Source organism: Labrus mixtus, chromosome 2, assembly GCF_963584025.1.
Source record: "Labrus mixtus chromosome 2, fLabMix1.1, whole genome shotgun sequence".
Taxonomy (NCBI): Eukaryota; Metazoa; Chordata; class Actinopteri; order Labriformes; family Labridae; genus Labrus; species Labrus mixtus.
Genome location: NC_083613.1, coordinates 33,443,355 through 33,457,539, shown reverse-complemented (window position 1 = coordinate 33,457,539; position 14,185 = coordinate 33,443,355). Strand labels below are relative to the sequence as shown.

Genomic DNA, 14,185 nt, shown 5'->3' with positions numbered 1-14,185 from the left:
CGTGTAGCTGACCTGATTGACAGGTGGGCGCGGTGTAACGGTTTGTCAGGAGGTTTAAAACCCGCCTCAGCTCCAGCTCTCAGCCTGTCGTTAGGTTGACTGAAAGTTAGACTGAGACAGCATTTCCAGCATGGAGACCACCATCGATGGGACTCCAGCGTCCCCTGCAGGAACAGATGGGTGACGTCACTCAGGCTTCAAACATTAATATTTACAGTCTGTGGTTAGAAGTTATGTTCAAAGTAGGATACGTTTGAACTCACGCAGAGCTGGTGACAGAGTGCAGATCAGAGTAAAGACTCACTTCTGTGCAAGAAACAAACAATCGTCAGATAGATCGCAGTGATTATCAAATCGTCTCCACCACCTAACGACCGGCCTCCTGAGGGAAAGTCCCACAAACGGCCTCAAGAATCAGCCTGGCTGACAGACGGCTCTGACCCCGCTGCCCGTGTGCCCCCCGACACCCACGCAGACCCTGATGGCTAAATCCAGTCCCCGTGCCGCTTCCTGTGTGCCGCCCCTCCCCTTCTCCAAACATTCCAGAGGGTCCAATCTCTCGTCTCTGTGCCTACCGGTCAACGTTTCCTCCCCCCTCATTAGCTCTGCTGCAGTGACATCACGGCGTGCAGACACAATACGACTTATAAGGACGACTTAAATCAGCGACCATGTGTTCCCCTCCTTTAGAGAGAATCCTCCACCCTGCAGGATCTTCTGCAAGCGGACTATAAAGAAGAAAAGGATGCTTGTCTTCGTCTTTGAGGATTGGTGGTTAATGACGGTAGATATCTGCTCCGAGACGCCATCACGTACGAGGCCTTTGATTCTTGACAGGACACTTTTCCTGAGTTTGAATCCTGATCAAACTAAACCCCATGATGAGCAGTCTGTGTGCTACGTTATCATTTTGTTAATTGCCCCAAAAAGTATGTGACTGATGACAGAGCGTCCATTAAAACAACCTCAGATTTCAAAAGCAGCTCATTACTGATAAAGAAGCGGATGACAAGAAAACAACCTCCCTGAATCATCCTCCTCCTCATCATGAAACAGCAGCCGATAATAAAAGATGAAAAACAAACGGCAGCAAACAAAGCTCTGCCCTGCGTCTCACCCGCCTTCACTTGATCTGTGATTACAGACGTCTCATCTGCTCCCTTCAAACGGAGAGAGCATGGGAACTGTCCCACATCTTAATGGAATAATCACCACTGAGGTATTCACCAAAAGGAAATGACAGCCCTAAGTGAAAGGGAAAAACCCGGGAGCCGGAAAAAACACATTTTCCATCAAGGTTTCCCTGAAATAATTATCTGGGCGCGTAGAGAGTCTGAGAATAGACGGTGTGCTTTCTAAGATTTGACAACTCTGCAGGATAATCAGCGAGATGTCGACTCCTCGCTGTGACATCAACACAGATAATGTTTAAAGGAGCAATCAGTAAGATGTTGAAGTGAGCTTACTGTATGATCAGACATTCAGGAAACATGTTGAAGTGCTGGCTTCTCTGACAACAATGCAGCAGTCAGTATGTCCTCCTTCTAACTTTAGATTCTGCTCCTGAATGCTCTGGATTTGTTTGGACCAGAGAAGGTAGGCATCTTATCCCATCTGATTTTTCAAGCCAGGCTCAGTTTCGGCACATGGCTGTTCATCATGAGTCTGGTTTTTTGCTCAACATTTCTGCCTCTTAAAAGGACATTTTTTCTTGCTACGTGCTACGAGCTAAGTGCTCATGATGGATTAACGTTGGGTCTTTGTAATATAGCAATGAGTAAGGTCTTTTACCTGCTTTTTGTAAAATGTCTCGAGATTGAAATAAAGATTGAAAGGAGATAGTGAAGCTTCATAATCTGCAAATTTTGAAGTTTTGATGCACAGCTCTGGAGTGTTTATAGCAAAATGCTAATTTGCATTACCTGTCCAAGGGAGTCTTTCAGAAGTTGACTTTAAAGTTGAAATAGAAATATGGCTAGAATTCATATTTTTAATGGCGTATTTTGAGTTTTAAAGAGTGACACCATTTGGAAATGATCTGATATTCAATGAATCGTTTCTATAATCGATGACTAGTCCACTTTTAAAACGGTCGTCAGTTGCAACCATAGATAATTTACATCATTATGCAAATGAACTCAAATGATCCGTGACCCTACATGGTCACTCTTATCTCTCTTTATGACGACTCACAGCGACTCACCGTGACGACCTGTGATTAGTCAGTCGGTCAACTCTCGACTTCCTTCAAATCCGCCTCCGCTCAGCAGCCGAGCATGACGGAGCACAAACCGTCTGTGATGAAGAGATCTGGCATCAATCTTCATTTTCTAAAAAAGTACAAGGTTTTCATCACACTGAGCTGAGCCCACTCGTCACTCAGCTCAGAGGGGAACAGTCCCACGCTGCGCAGATTTGGTGTCACTTGGGATTAGACAGGAGACGAGACGTGGGGACACATTTTGCTTTGTGTGTTGAGTAAACATGAAGATGATGAGATGATGTCACTCTGAAATCCCTCAGAACATCCGCAAGCTACGATATCTCTACATTACTGACATGAACTCAGGTGGCGATCCTAGGGTCTGTTGGAGCCCTAAATATTAATTGGGGGCCCCTCTAACCAACATGATGTCTGCCAGAGTCCAGACGCTCTTTAAATTAATTTTTTCAATCCAGGACAGATGATTCCTCCTTATTTTCCTTCTGTGACAGACTTTGATATTCACAGGAATAACACATGAGATGCTTAGCAGAGCAATGAGAGTGAGTGCTGTCAGATGGGGCCCCATTAGGGAGGTTTCCGACTGTAAGTGCAAAATTAGCTACTGCTGCTGTCGAGGGGCCCCAAGCAGTTGACCTGCATTGCCTTTTGACGAGTAGCGCCTCTGCATGAACTCCAGAAGTGCAAATTTCATATCTGGCAAACTGATGGCCGTCCAAAAATGGCCCAGTAGGGGTGCCTTAAAATTCCCCTTCAGGAAGTTTACAAAGGACTGAAGACAAAGCAGGTCATCCCTATGTTCCATCATTTCTATGAAATCCCCCCCCCCCGTCAAAATGAGGCCCTATGTTCTCTCAGGCCTCCATTCCCCCTCCATCAGGGCCGGCCTTAAAATAATGCAAGCAATGTTGTAATCGTATTTCTAGCTGGTTGAAGAGGGGGAAAGAGGTCTATATTGGCCGAGCACGGGGGGTACCCAGTTGGTCGTTTATAGTGACAGATTATATCGATTGCCTCCTACGTCCCCGCAGGTTGTTGTGCTATAATGTCTCTGACATTTCTATGTGCTGCTCAGCGCTGACGTGGGCTCTAAGCCGTGACAAACACCCATTAGGAGAGAATCCAGTTTCCACATTTAGGGAATTAACAGATTAACATGTGTTTGAACGGGTGCTTAAACCTAACCTCCTACTGTAATATGACAGATATGTCCAAAGTAAGGAACATTAAAGCTGTTTTCACACAGGACAGGCTGCCTCTGAGATCACATGCAGGATGTTTCCGACCTCGTACCCTTTCATTCATGCTCTCTCCTCCCAACATTTCCCGTCTCTCTTCACCTGTCCGTCCAATAAAAGGCAGAAATGGCCCAAAAATGTATTTAAGATATGCTGAGTTTATTTCTCAGCACCAGTCCAGGGTGTAACCCCGCCTCTCAACCAATGACAGCCGGGATCGGCGGATGGATAGATGGATGGATGGATGGATGAATGGATGGATGGATGATTGGATGGATGGACTGATGGATGGATTGATGATTGATTGATTGGATGGATGGATGGATGGATGGACAGACTGATGGATGGATGGATGATTGATTGATTGGATGGACAGACTGATGGATGGACAGACTGATGGATGGATGATTGGATGGATGGATAGATGTATGGATGGACAGACTGATGGATGGATGGATGGATGATTGATTGGATGGATGGATAGATGTATGGATGGATGGATGGACAAACTGATGGATGGATGGATGACTGATTGGATGGATGGATAGACTGATGGATGGATGGATGATTGGATGGATGGACTGATGGATGGATTGATGATTGATTGATTGGATGGATGGATGGATGGATGGACAGACTGATGGATGGATGGATGATTGATTGATTGGATGGATGGATGGATGGATGGACAGACTGATGGATGGATGGATGATTGATTGGATGGATGGATAGATGTATGGATGGATGGATGGACAAACTGATGGATGGATGGATGACTGATTGGATGGATGGATAGACTGATGGATGGATGGATGATTGGTTAGATGGATGGATGGACAGACTGATGGATGGATGATTGGTTAGATGGATGGATGGACAGACTGATGGATGGATGATTGGTTAGATGGATGGATGGACAAACTGATGGATGGATGGATGACTGATTGGATGGATGGATAGACTGATGGATGGATGGATGATTGGTTAGATGGATGGATAGACTGATGGATGGATGGATGATTGGTTAGATGGATGGATGGACAGACTGATGGATGGATGGATGATTGGTTAGATGGATGGATAGGTTTTAAGTAGCTCACCTATAGGTTGACCGACTGTGGCTGCAGGAGCTGGGAATTGAACCCAAACGTCCCGTTGAGAGATGCCCGACTCTACCACTGACCCAAAGCCACCTGTGTGTGTCTCATAGATTATATGATGATGTTGCGCTGTGAGTGGGCGTGTCTTATCCGTTGTTTTGACAGCCCTAGTTTAATGTTTATTGGTGGAACTCCTCTTTTTTGATTCCAGCTGAATCTCAGGCTGTACCTTTAAATCAAACCTCTCCTCCTTCCCCTCGTTGGACCAAACTGCAGAAACATCCATGAGCAGCGAGGTGATACCTTCAGATCTATAATGCTGTGTGTAAATCAAAGAGGGGAAGCTGCTCGGGCACACAGCAGAACATTTTTTTTCGCTGAGGCAGAACCACAAAGGGTGTGGAAGAGAGGAGGAGGAGGTGGCTGTGGTTAGCCGCCCGTGGATCTAAATTGGGAACGGCAGAGAGTTTAAGACATTGAGGTTTTTATTAAAGTCACTCTGCGCTGTGTGTCAACCACTTGTGTACACTGTTTGTCCTGCTTTGTTATAATAATTAGATGTGCATGTTTGAGAGTGACTTCTGTTCCTCTCTCCCGTGTGAGTATTTTCGTCTGCGTGGGTCACATCAGGGAGGAGAGGTTACTGCAGGAACATGTGATCCTTAAGAGAAAGTCACTAAACTTGTGTTTATGTTTTAGAAGGATCTGGATCTCAGAGCTTCGTTATTATGAACCAAGCTAAGCACCCTAAACAGCTGACAACTCCTCCATTATTCAGTATTTATTTCTTATCTTAAAAGATGCAATCTGAACCGGAACCAATCTACAACCGACCGATATGTTACTTTTTGGGCCGATACCGACATCGGGGCGAGAAAAAAATCCTATACCGATATGTCGGCCGATATCTTTCTTAGATCTATGTTTGATCTGTAGAGATAGATAAAGTTATACACATTTATTGCGTTGATCCCTCAAATGCAGTTATCCAACACTTGTGGAAAAGATTTATAATGAAGACAAGATAGTCACTCGACTGTGCATGTACGTGCATCACCGCTTGACACTTTGGAAAGTGATGATGCTTGTTGTAATCCTTAAAGCCTCTACTGGTGACAGAGAAGGTAGTTTAATACAATTAAACTCTAATTTAATGCTGTTTTAATGGTGAATAAATCTAGTAATATCTGCGATAAAATTAGCCGATACCGATAGTAACTGGATGAGCTAATATCTAATATCGGCTGGACGATTTATCGGTCGGGCTCTGATTGCAATATCTCTGTCGATCAATGCTGCTCTTTTTGTAAATGTGCTGTATGTCTTCATTGCTTTATTTCCTTCTTTTATGTCTTCTTTTATGAATATTTCCTTCTGCTATATCGTGTACGAGAGCAACTGTGACGTCCGAACTTCCCCTCTGGGATGAATGCAGTGTTTCTGATTTTGAAAGGTCAATTTTACATAAAAAATTAGAGCGCAAAACATGAAATTCCAGCAAATATAAAAAATAAAAAAAAGCCAGTGTAGGGACTGGAGGAAGTGGATTTCCCACCACTAAAAAAAACCACGACCACATGTTTTTTTACCGGGCAGAGACCTACTTTCTCTGAGGTAAACCAGCTGCTCTGAAGGCTGAATGTTCAATTAGTGGTCGTTGTTGTTGTCGGCGGAGAATCACAGAACGACTAGAGAAGCGCTTTCTGAGAATAGTCGAGTGACGCTTTTAATGCATGATGGTATAAAACGTACCGCGAGACTACAGCAGGAGGAAACTTTGAAAATGGAGTGAGAGAGAGAGGGAGAGAGAGAGCGAGGGAGGAAGAGAGAGTGAGAGAGAGTGAGAGAGAGAGAGTGAGGGAGAGAGAGAGAGGGAGGGAGAGAGAGAGAGGGAGAGAGAGAGAGGGAGGGAGAGAGAGAGTGAGAGAGAGGGAAAGAGAGAGTGAGAGAGAGGGAGGGTGAGAGAGAGAGAGAGAGAGGGAGAGAGGGAGGGAGAGAGTGAGAGAGAGGGAGGGTGAGAGAGAGAGAGAGGGAGAGAGGGAGGGAGAGGGAGGGAGAGAGAGTGAGAGAGAGGGAAAGAGAGAGTGAGAGAGAGAGGAGAGAGAGTGAGGGAGGAAGAGAGAGTGAGAGAGAGTGAGAGAGAGAGTGAGGGAGAGAGAGAGAGGGAGGGAGAGAGAGAGAGGGAGTGAGAGAGAGGGAGGGAGAGAGAGAGTGAGAGGGAGGGAAAGAGAGAGTGAGAGAGAGGGAGGGTGAGAGAGAGAGAGAGAGGGAGGGAGAGAGAGAGTGAGAGAGAGGGAAAGAGAGAGTGAGAGAGAGGGAGGGTGAGAGAGAGAGAGAGGGAGAGAGGGAGGGAGAGAGAGTGAGAGAGAGGGAAAGAGAGAGTGAGAGAGAGAGGAGAGAGAGTGAGGGAGAGAGAGAGAGGGAGGGAGAGAGAGGGAGGGTGAGAGAGAGAGAGAGAGGGAGAGAGGGAGGGAGAGAGAGTGAGAGAGTGAGAGAGAGGAGAGAGAGAGAGAGTGAGAGAGAGTAGAGAGAGAGAGAGACAGAGAGAGGAGAGAGAGAGAGAGAGAGAGAGAGAGTAGAGAGAGAGAGAGACAGAGAGAGGAGAGAGAGAGAGAGGAGAGAGAGAGAGAGAGTGAGAGAGAGAGTGAGTGAGGACAGGACAATGTCATTTCAGAGACAAAGCTGCTGTGAGCCCTCAGAGGAGGAGAACGCTCTGGAGAGGCAGAATCAGAGGTCACAACAACACGTCAAGCTCAACATGCCTGTCTCCAATGAGGAGGAGTCCTCAGGGAGAGGACCACTGCTGTCTGACCAGACACACACACACACACACACACACACACACACACACACACACACACACACACACACACACACACACACACACACACACACACACACACACACACACACACACACACACACACACACACACACACACACAGTTTGTTCTTATTCTTGTTTGTACTTCAGCAGCAAAAAGAACAACCTCCTGCTTTATGAATGAAATGTGGGTGTTTCGTTGTGATGGAAAGAGGAAGTTGTTTGTAAGTACTGTAACTGATGAATCACCGAGGGTTGACCCTCGATGGATGGGGACAGTGTTGTGTGGTTTCAGTTTTCACACATTTGTAAGATGACTAAAAGCTGCACTTCTGTTTTTAGTCATTTCATCATTCCGGCTGGCCGTGCACTCAGATAATAACTCATGAGTGTGAAAGACGTGCTGCAAACTCAAGGACCGAAACCCCTTCCCCCAAAAAATAAAAACCACATCACAACAAGGTGCCAGAAAGATGAAACAAGCAGCGTGAAAACTTTGACTTTCAAATGAATAACTATTTGAATTCTTCAGAAATGTCACGTTGATATGCGATATATGAACCTCTTAAATAATTTAGGCTAAGGCAGGGGAAGGCCTCACATGATTACACAATAAAACATAAACGTCCTCTTTGTTTTCAGGTATAGAGCGAACAAACAATCCTCCCAGCTTCAGCTCAGTCTGTGTGGGAGGGGCCTGGATCCTCCTGCTAAAAAAGGAGAGTCGCTCACCCCCCCCTGAGAATGAGTAAGGTGCATCTCATCTGACTATCCATCAGTGCCGTTTCCATGGTTTCAATGTTTTACAAGCAGCCTCATTCAGTTATAATACATTAGTGCAAGTCATGATCCGTGTGATGACAAAGTGTCTAACCTTCCTGTGCTGCTGAATATATTAACCTTTATGATAGCTAACAGCTGACTGCAGCTACACGCTACATGTTAGCATAATGCACTTCACTGGTTTTATCACTGATCAGAAATAACCTGATATTAATGAATCCCATTAAGATGCTAATGTGTTGTAGATCATTGTCATTGGACAGCTAAGTTTCTCAAGCCACATGATGAACCGGAGCCATTGATTGAATCATTACTTGTAGCTCTGTGCCAGCTGCTGCCTTCAGCTGACTCATGGTAATGAAAGCTACTGAATCCACTTATTGACAACACAGGGTCAATACTGTGAAGCAAACACTTGGCATTGCATCTGAACTGTCGATCTGAATTGTCCGACCGGAGATGATATTCATGGGAGTCGGCGCCCTGACGTGTTAAGAACTAATGCCAATAAGAAGTGATGTGTGTGTCACCTCATGTCAACTCTCATCTGTCGTTCAGAGTCGCACTTGAGCACAACAATGACAAAGCAGCCAACAGCTAGCTGACCACAACATCTGTAGTATAATCTGCACCAACGACCTCAACATGTACAGAGGTGAAGTGGAACAATGTTTTGGTTGCATTCAATTACTAACATTTATTGGACAAAATAATCAACCAACAACCCCCCCTATTGTCATAACCTGGCTCATGGGTAATGGCAAAAGACGGGAGGAGTCAGAAATTTTACCAAAGAAAATGAATCATTTATTTCAAAAAGAGATAAGCTGGAGCCCTGCAGCGGTGCATATAGGGGAAACACTGCAATACAGTACAAGGTCAGCTAATGATCTTCATCCCTTTCAGGACGACTTTTTTCTCGATTCTCCATCAGATTTCGAGGACCTCATTGTCAGAACAAATTACCTCATCAAATTAGAAACAGCAGCAGGTTCAATTCCTCCAAGAAACAAACTTTTTGCTATACCAATTAAGTCTGCCTAGTGTGTTTCTGAGCGTCAGGCTTTTTCAATTGTTTTTAATGAGGAGAGAGCGCTCAGAGCAGCAGGCAGCCGCCTGGAGAAAAGCGCAGAGCCCAGTGTTTTTTTTATTTTATTTTAGTGCCCAACAATGCACTAAAATACTGGTAATGGTCAATCTAGAAACAGGCAAAGAGGTGCAGCTGATGGGGGCCATAAGCCTTCCAACAAACAGCTGCAACAGGCCCACTGGGTTAACTCAACCACACCTGTAATTATACAGATTTATGAGGAACTCTTAGGAACAATAAAATCTAAATTAATTAGTTATTTAAAAAAAAGTCTTCATACATTGCGCACCAATAAAGAAATGACCTACAGATACCAAATTCTTTTTTGTAGCAGGCTATAAACATGCTTATTATTTCATTAATTTTAGCATTGTCATGCTAGCTTTTGCAGCAAGTGGACACTCAAGGAACTGCAGTTTAGAACTATCACATCGGTTTCATTCTTCAATCCAGAGGTTGCCGCTTGGCCCCGACCTGTCAGAGGTAAATTGATCTAGAGAAAGATAGATGCTTTCTGAATTATTTTGAGTACTACAGCGGAAGTCCAGACAATGATACATGCACAATATTGATGGAGAGGTCAGACAGGCAGCACCGACCTCATTAAGACTAATGGTTTGGAGACAGAGCACCTGAACATGATTTAGTACGGCTCACAAGGCCTCAGGAAAAACAAGGAACTTACTTCAGAGTCCTTTTTAGACTGCTAAGCTGTCGTCCTATTCCAGAGAGAACAGAAAGCCCTGCAGCTTCAACAACTTTTGAAATGAATGTTACTGATCACGAGAAACCTTGAAGTATGACACTGCAGCAGATAGACCACAATCCATGCAGAGGATTTTGTGTCATTAAATGATGGTGCTGTTTGACTCAGTTACCTAAATACTTCTTCTACAGTTTGTTACCTTGGCTACGGTCATCTGAACTGCCAACTCTCCAATGAGACACATATTGTAGGGCCTGCAAATCTTCATTGTTTTCAATATTTCACATCTTGCAATCACTCTGTTCAATTATCAGACAGCAGTAAAAAAAAAAGAAGCACCCCGCATGAATTCCCACAGCTGAAGATTACTTCTTCTGTTTGCTTGTTTTTGCCAACAACTAAAACCAAAGATGTCTGTGTAGTTCTCAGTCATCCAGGTCATGGATCAATCGAAGCTTGATCCAAAAACAAATAGTTTAAGAAGCTTGAAGCTGTTTCACCTCCTCCAAAAGGCTTCTACATTTCTGAACTTTCTTAAGAAACTGGTAACAGGACTCCTGTTGTTGTTGCCATGGTATCGAAACAGGTATTTATATTGTTTGATTGACGTTTAAGAATACAGTATCTTGACGACACTTGTTGGGATTATGTACTTCTTACAATACGTTCATGTTATTGTGTCTTCAAAAATGGGAACAAGCAGAAGATCTGTGATTTTAAGTCTGAACTGAGTAAAGTCAGAAGAGGAATACATGACTACAGAGCAGCTGAAGCTGTATGGAGACGTTTGTGTTTGGTTGTCTGTCCCCAGGTACAAACCTCATCAGGTTTCTGTCTCAGGTTCAGCTGGAATCACAATGTGTTTCAAGCGAACAACACTGTCTTGAGTTTCTAAAAGTCGGCTCTTTCCTGTCCTGGCAATGACACGGCGTATAGGATAATACTCAGTAGTCTCGTTAAAAATACATCTGTGTAAAATGGGGAAATGTTATCTGGGTCACACAGTGCGAGTGATACGGCGGCTGTGTGGAAGATATCGTTTGTGTGGGGCAAAGAACAGCTTTTTTTATTTCTTTCTACATGGAGTCTCAACAAGGAGGACAAATAATGAGAAGACTTATCTTTAGAAATCTCCAATTATAGAACATTTCCCACTGGAGTAATTATACCTCTTGGCATTACATGAACTCAATAACATTCATTGCCTTGTGTTTCTCAGGTGTCTTCTTATGTTCATATGGTTTGTTTGCAGAGTGGGGTTACAGAAATGTGACTCCCAACACCAACACCAACACCACACCCGTCCTATTTGTTTAATTGATATAGGAGTAGGTCAAAGGTAATCTTATCGTGTGACTAGTGAGAGATAAGGACGTACTTTTCTCAGAATATTTATCATGACAGGATGTGAACTCAATAGCGGTAACACTGCCTCTTGTTTTTCAGGATCTTTTATGTTAATTGTTTGTTTGCTGAGCGGGTTTACAGACAGGAGACTTTAAATACTGTCATCAGTAACCACTGTTATGTCAACCATTGGGTGTGTTTATTATTATGTTGACGCCTCAAGTTTTGCATTTTACCGCTCCAACTGTCCGAGCCATCTTGGTTGTTTGGAGCTAGAGGGGACCATATTTGGACAAGAAGGTGGATACGTTGCTACAGCTCTATTTTGGTTTAAAAGTTAAAAAAAAAGTGGTAGCGACTTGTCAATGGATGATGTTCCCAAAGCGGCCATGTTGCCGTGATATCACGCTCAGAGTGGGAAACACCAAATGTTGCTGTGTTCCAGATTTAAGTTATGTAAACGTTGTAAGTCTGAACAACTGCTTTTTTTTAGTAACTTTGGGTTTTTTTTGTTGGTGATTGTCTTGACCAGGTCTCCTTTGGAAAAGAGGTTCTTACTCTCAATGGGACAAACCTCGTAAAAAATAAAATAAAATAAAACATGGTAGGTCATAGAGGTCATTCCCTTGAGGCTACTTGTGACACATCAGAGCTGAAACCATTCATCTTTAAATTGATCGTCAGATAGCCTAATGGTATCTGTCCCAACTATCTTCAAAGAGGACATATCATCCCCCTCCTCCACCTTTTCAAACAGTCTGTGGTCTAAATGAAACATCTGTGCTGTGGTCAAAATATAACATGAATCAAGCACCAGAGGAGGTTTGTGACCCTGTATAAACCAGCTCTCTCAGAACACTCCGTTTTGGTGTGTGTGTCTCTTTAAATGTAATAAGCCCCGCCCCCTGAGTTTTCCCCATTGACATCACTCCTCTGTAGTGAGAATAAAAATGGCCAACCTGCTCAAAACATTTGTTCTAGGCTGGGGGTGGAGTCTATGGGTGGAGATATCAGGGGAGGGGAGGGTTTTTGTTTTCTTTTACCAGAATCCCACTGTGACATCACAAGGAGAGCACATTAGAAACAGAGCATTTTTCTCTGTGTTGTAAGACTTATGCAGACCACAAACAAAGGACTGGATGGTTTATTTCACATGTTGTGGGTCAGTAGACTCTCAGGTTACCCAAATATATGTTTAAAAACACTGTAGAAGTAGATTTTTCATAATATGTCCCCTTTAATAATTGTTTTAAAATGTTCTGCTTTTAGCTTCTCATTTGTGAGGGGGTTACTTCTTTTTCTTAAGCACACATTACACTGGGATGATGAAGAATTATAAATCAAACAAAAACATGCCCAATCATCAGGTGCCATATTGTAAGAGCCAAAGTCTACCATTTATCCATTCAGAGGACATATTTTGCTTCATTACGGCATCTTTATGATCAAGAAACTACTTAATTCAAGTCAACAGAGTGGGGGAGAAACCACCCATTTCACGCTGGTTTGAATATTTTTCACATTGTTTCCTCATAAATTGATATGTCAGCGTGTTCTCGGTTAGTTAATAAAGTTTGATTCCTCATAAATGTCTAAATTGTTATCTTAAATGCGAACTTATACTGAGAAACAACACTAGCCCAAACTTTCCCCCCCTCGTTGCTATGGGCCACTCACCGTCTCTAGGATACTGTTGCCGGGCAGAGCGTTCTCGGACAACGCGAGCCCACTTCTCTGCCTCCTCCAAGTTGGCGCGCGGGTCTTGAAGCGCGGCGAGACGAAAGCTCTGCTCCACTCTCTGCCGCGACACCCCGGAACTCATCCAGCGGCGTTTGAGCGGGTAGAAGTAAGCCGACAGGTTCGCGGCCGGGTCCGCGTTGTCATCTTCCCGGTAAGCCCGGCAGCCAACGCAGTCCTTCAGGCTCAGGACCGCCTTGTTCCGCCCGACAGGTGTCGAGGTGAGCCTCTGGACGACGAGCTCCCTTTCGGTCAAGCTTACCGCACACCGGACTTTTCGGTTACCGGTCACCGTGAACTCCCCGTAAAGCGATACCGAGTTGTTAACACCGGTGTTGTGGTCCGGTTCAGCCCGCCTCTCGTCCATCCTGAGCGGGCGAGGGGAGACTGAGACGCTGGGGGTGGTGGGGAGGGGGGGGGGGTCCGGGAGAAAGCAGCAGCCTCGCTCTCACATTGCTACCCGCCTGGATGTTGCGAGTAAAGTGGAGACTACCAGACTGCCGGGGGGTCAAGTGAGAAAAGGATCGAACGCATCTCTTCCGGTTGTATTTCAAAGTAAAAGTCCCATTTTTCACAGTGACGATAATCTGACACACAAACAATTTTTTTAAAAATATAAATGTTTTTTTCCCCCCAAAGCTCACATTAGTATAATTTAAATAATATAAATATTAATATTATAAACATATCATTTCAAAATAAAAGTATGAATGCTTAAAAATTAAAAAAATTAAAAAACCACCATAACGGAAGTAATGTTATTCAAGTGTCTCTGCTCTAAATGTAGGGCTGGACGGACTACATTCAGTAAAAATACTCATATTCTATGAGTGAGGGCTCCCTCTTCAGACTGCTGTTTAAAGGCCCGATATTAAGGTCCCTGTGATGTTTCACCTTAAATATGAATGTTGCGGAGGCGTAATGGGGATGACGTGATCTCCCTCTGTTCCGCCTTCACAGCCACTGCTGTGGTTCAAAGTTTATCAGCCCTTGGGGGCCTCCCTACTGGCCTGAGGGCCCCCAAGCAGTTGCCTGTTGACAAACAGCAGAGGCGCTGGAAGTGAAGGAGTTGGTGGGCACATTATGGTAATAACCCATGTTCTTATTTCTGGTAAACAGTGTGCATGTAATCAGATT

The 14,185-nt window shown here is 44.2% G+C and overlaps 1 protein-coding gene across 1 annotated transcript in view; it reads right to left on the bottom strand.

Annotated features, from left to right (window-relative positions):
- LOC132993102 (sphingosine kinase 1-like) overlaps nucleotides 1–13,484 on the bottom strand; it is a 32,733-nt gene extending 19,249 nt beyond the window's left edge. The window contains exon 1 of the mRNA XM_061062771.1: nucleotides 12,989–13,484. Within this exon, the coding sequence (XP_060918754.1) occupies nucleotides 12,989–13,415 (427 nt within the window). The 5' untranslated portion in view covers nucleotides 13,416–13,484. The remainder of the gene's footprint in view (nucleotides 1–12,988) is intronic.
- Between the last annotated feature and the right edge of the window lie 701 nt (nucleotides 13,485–14,185).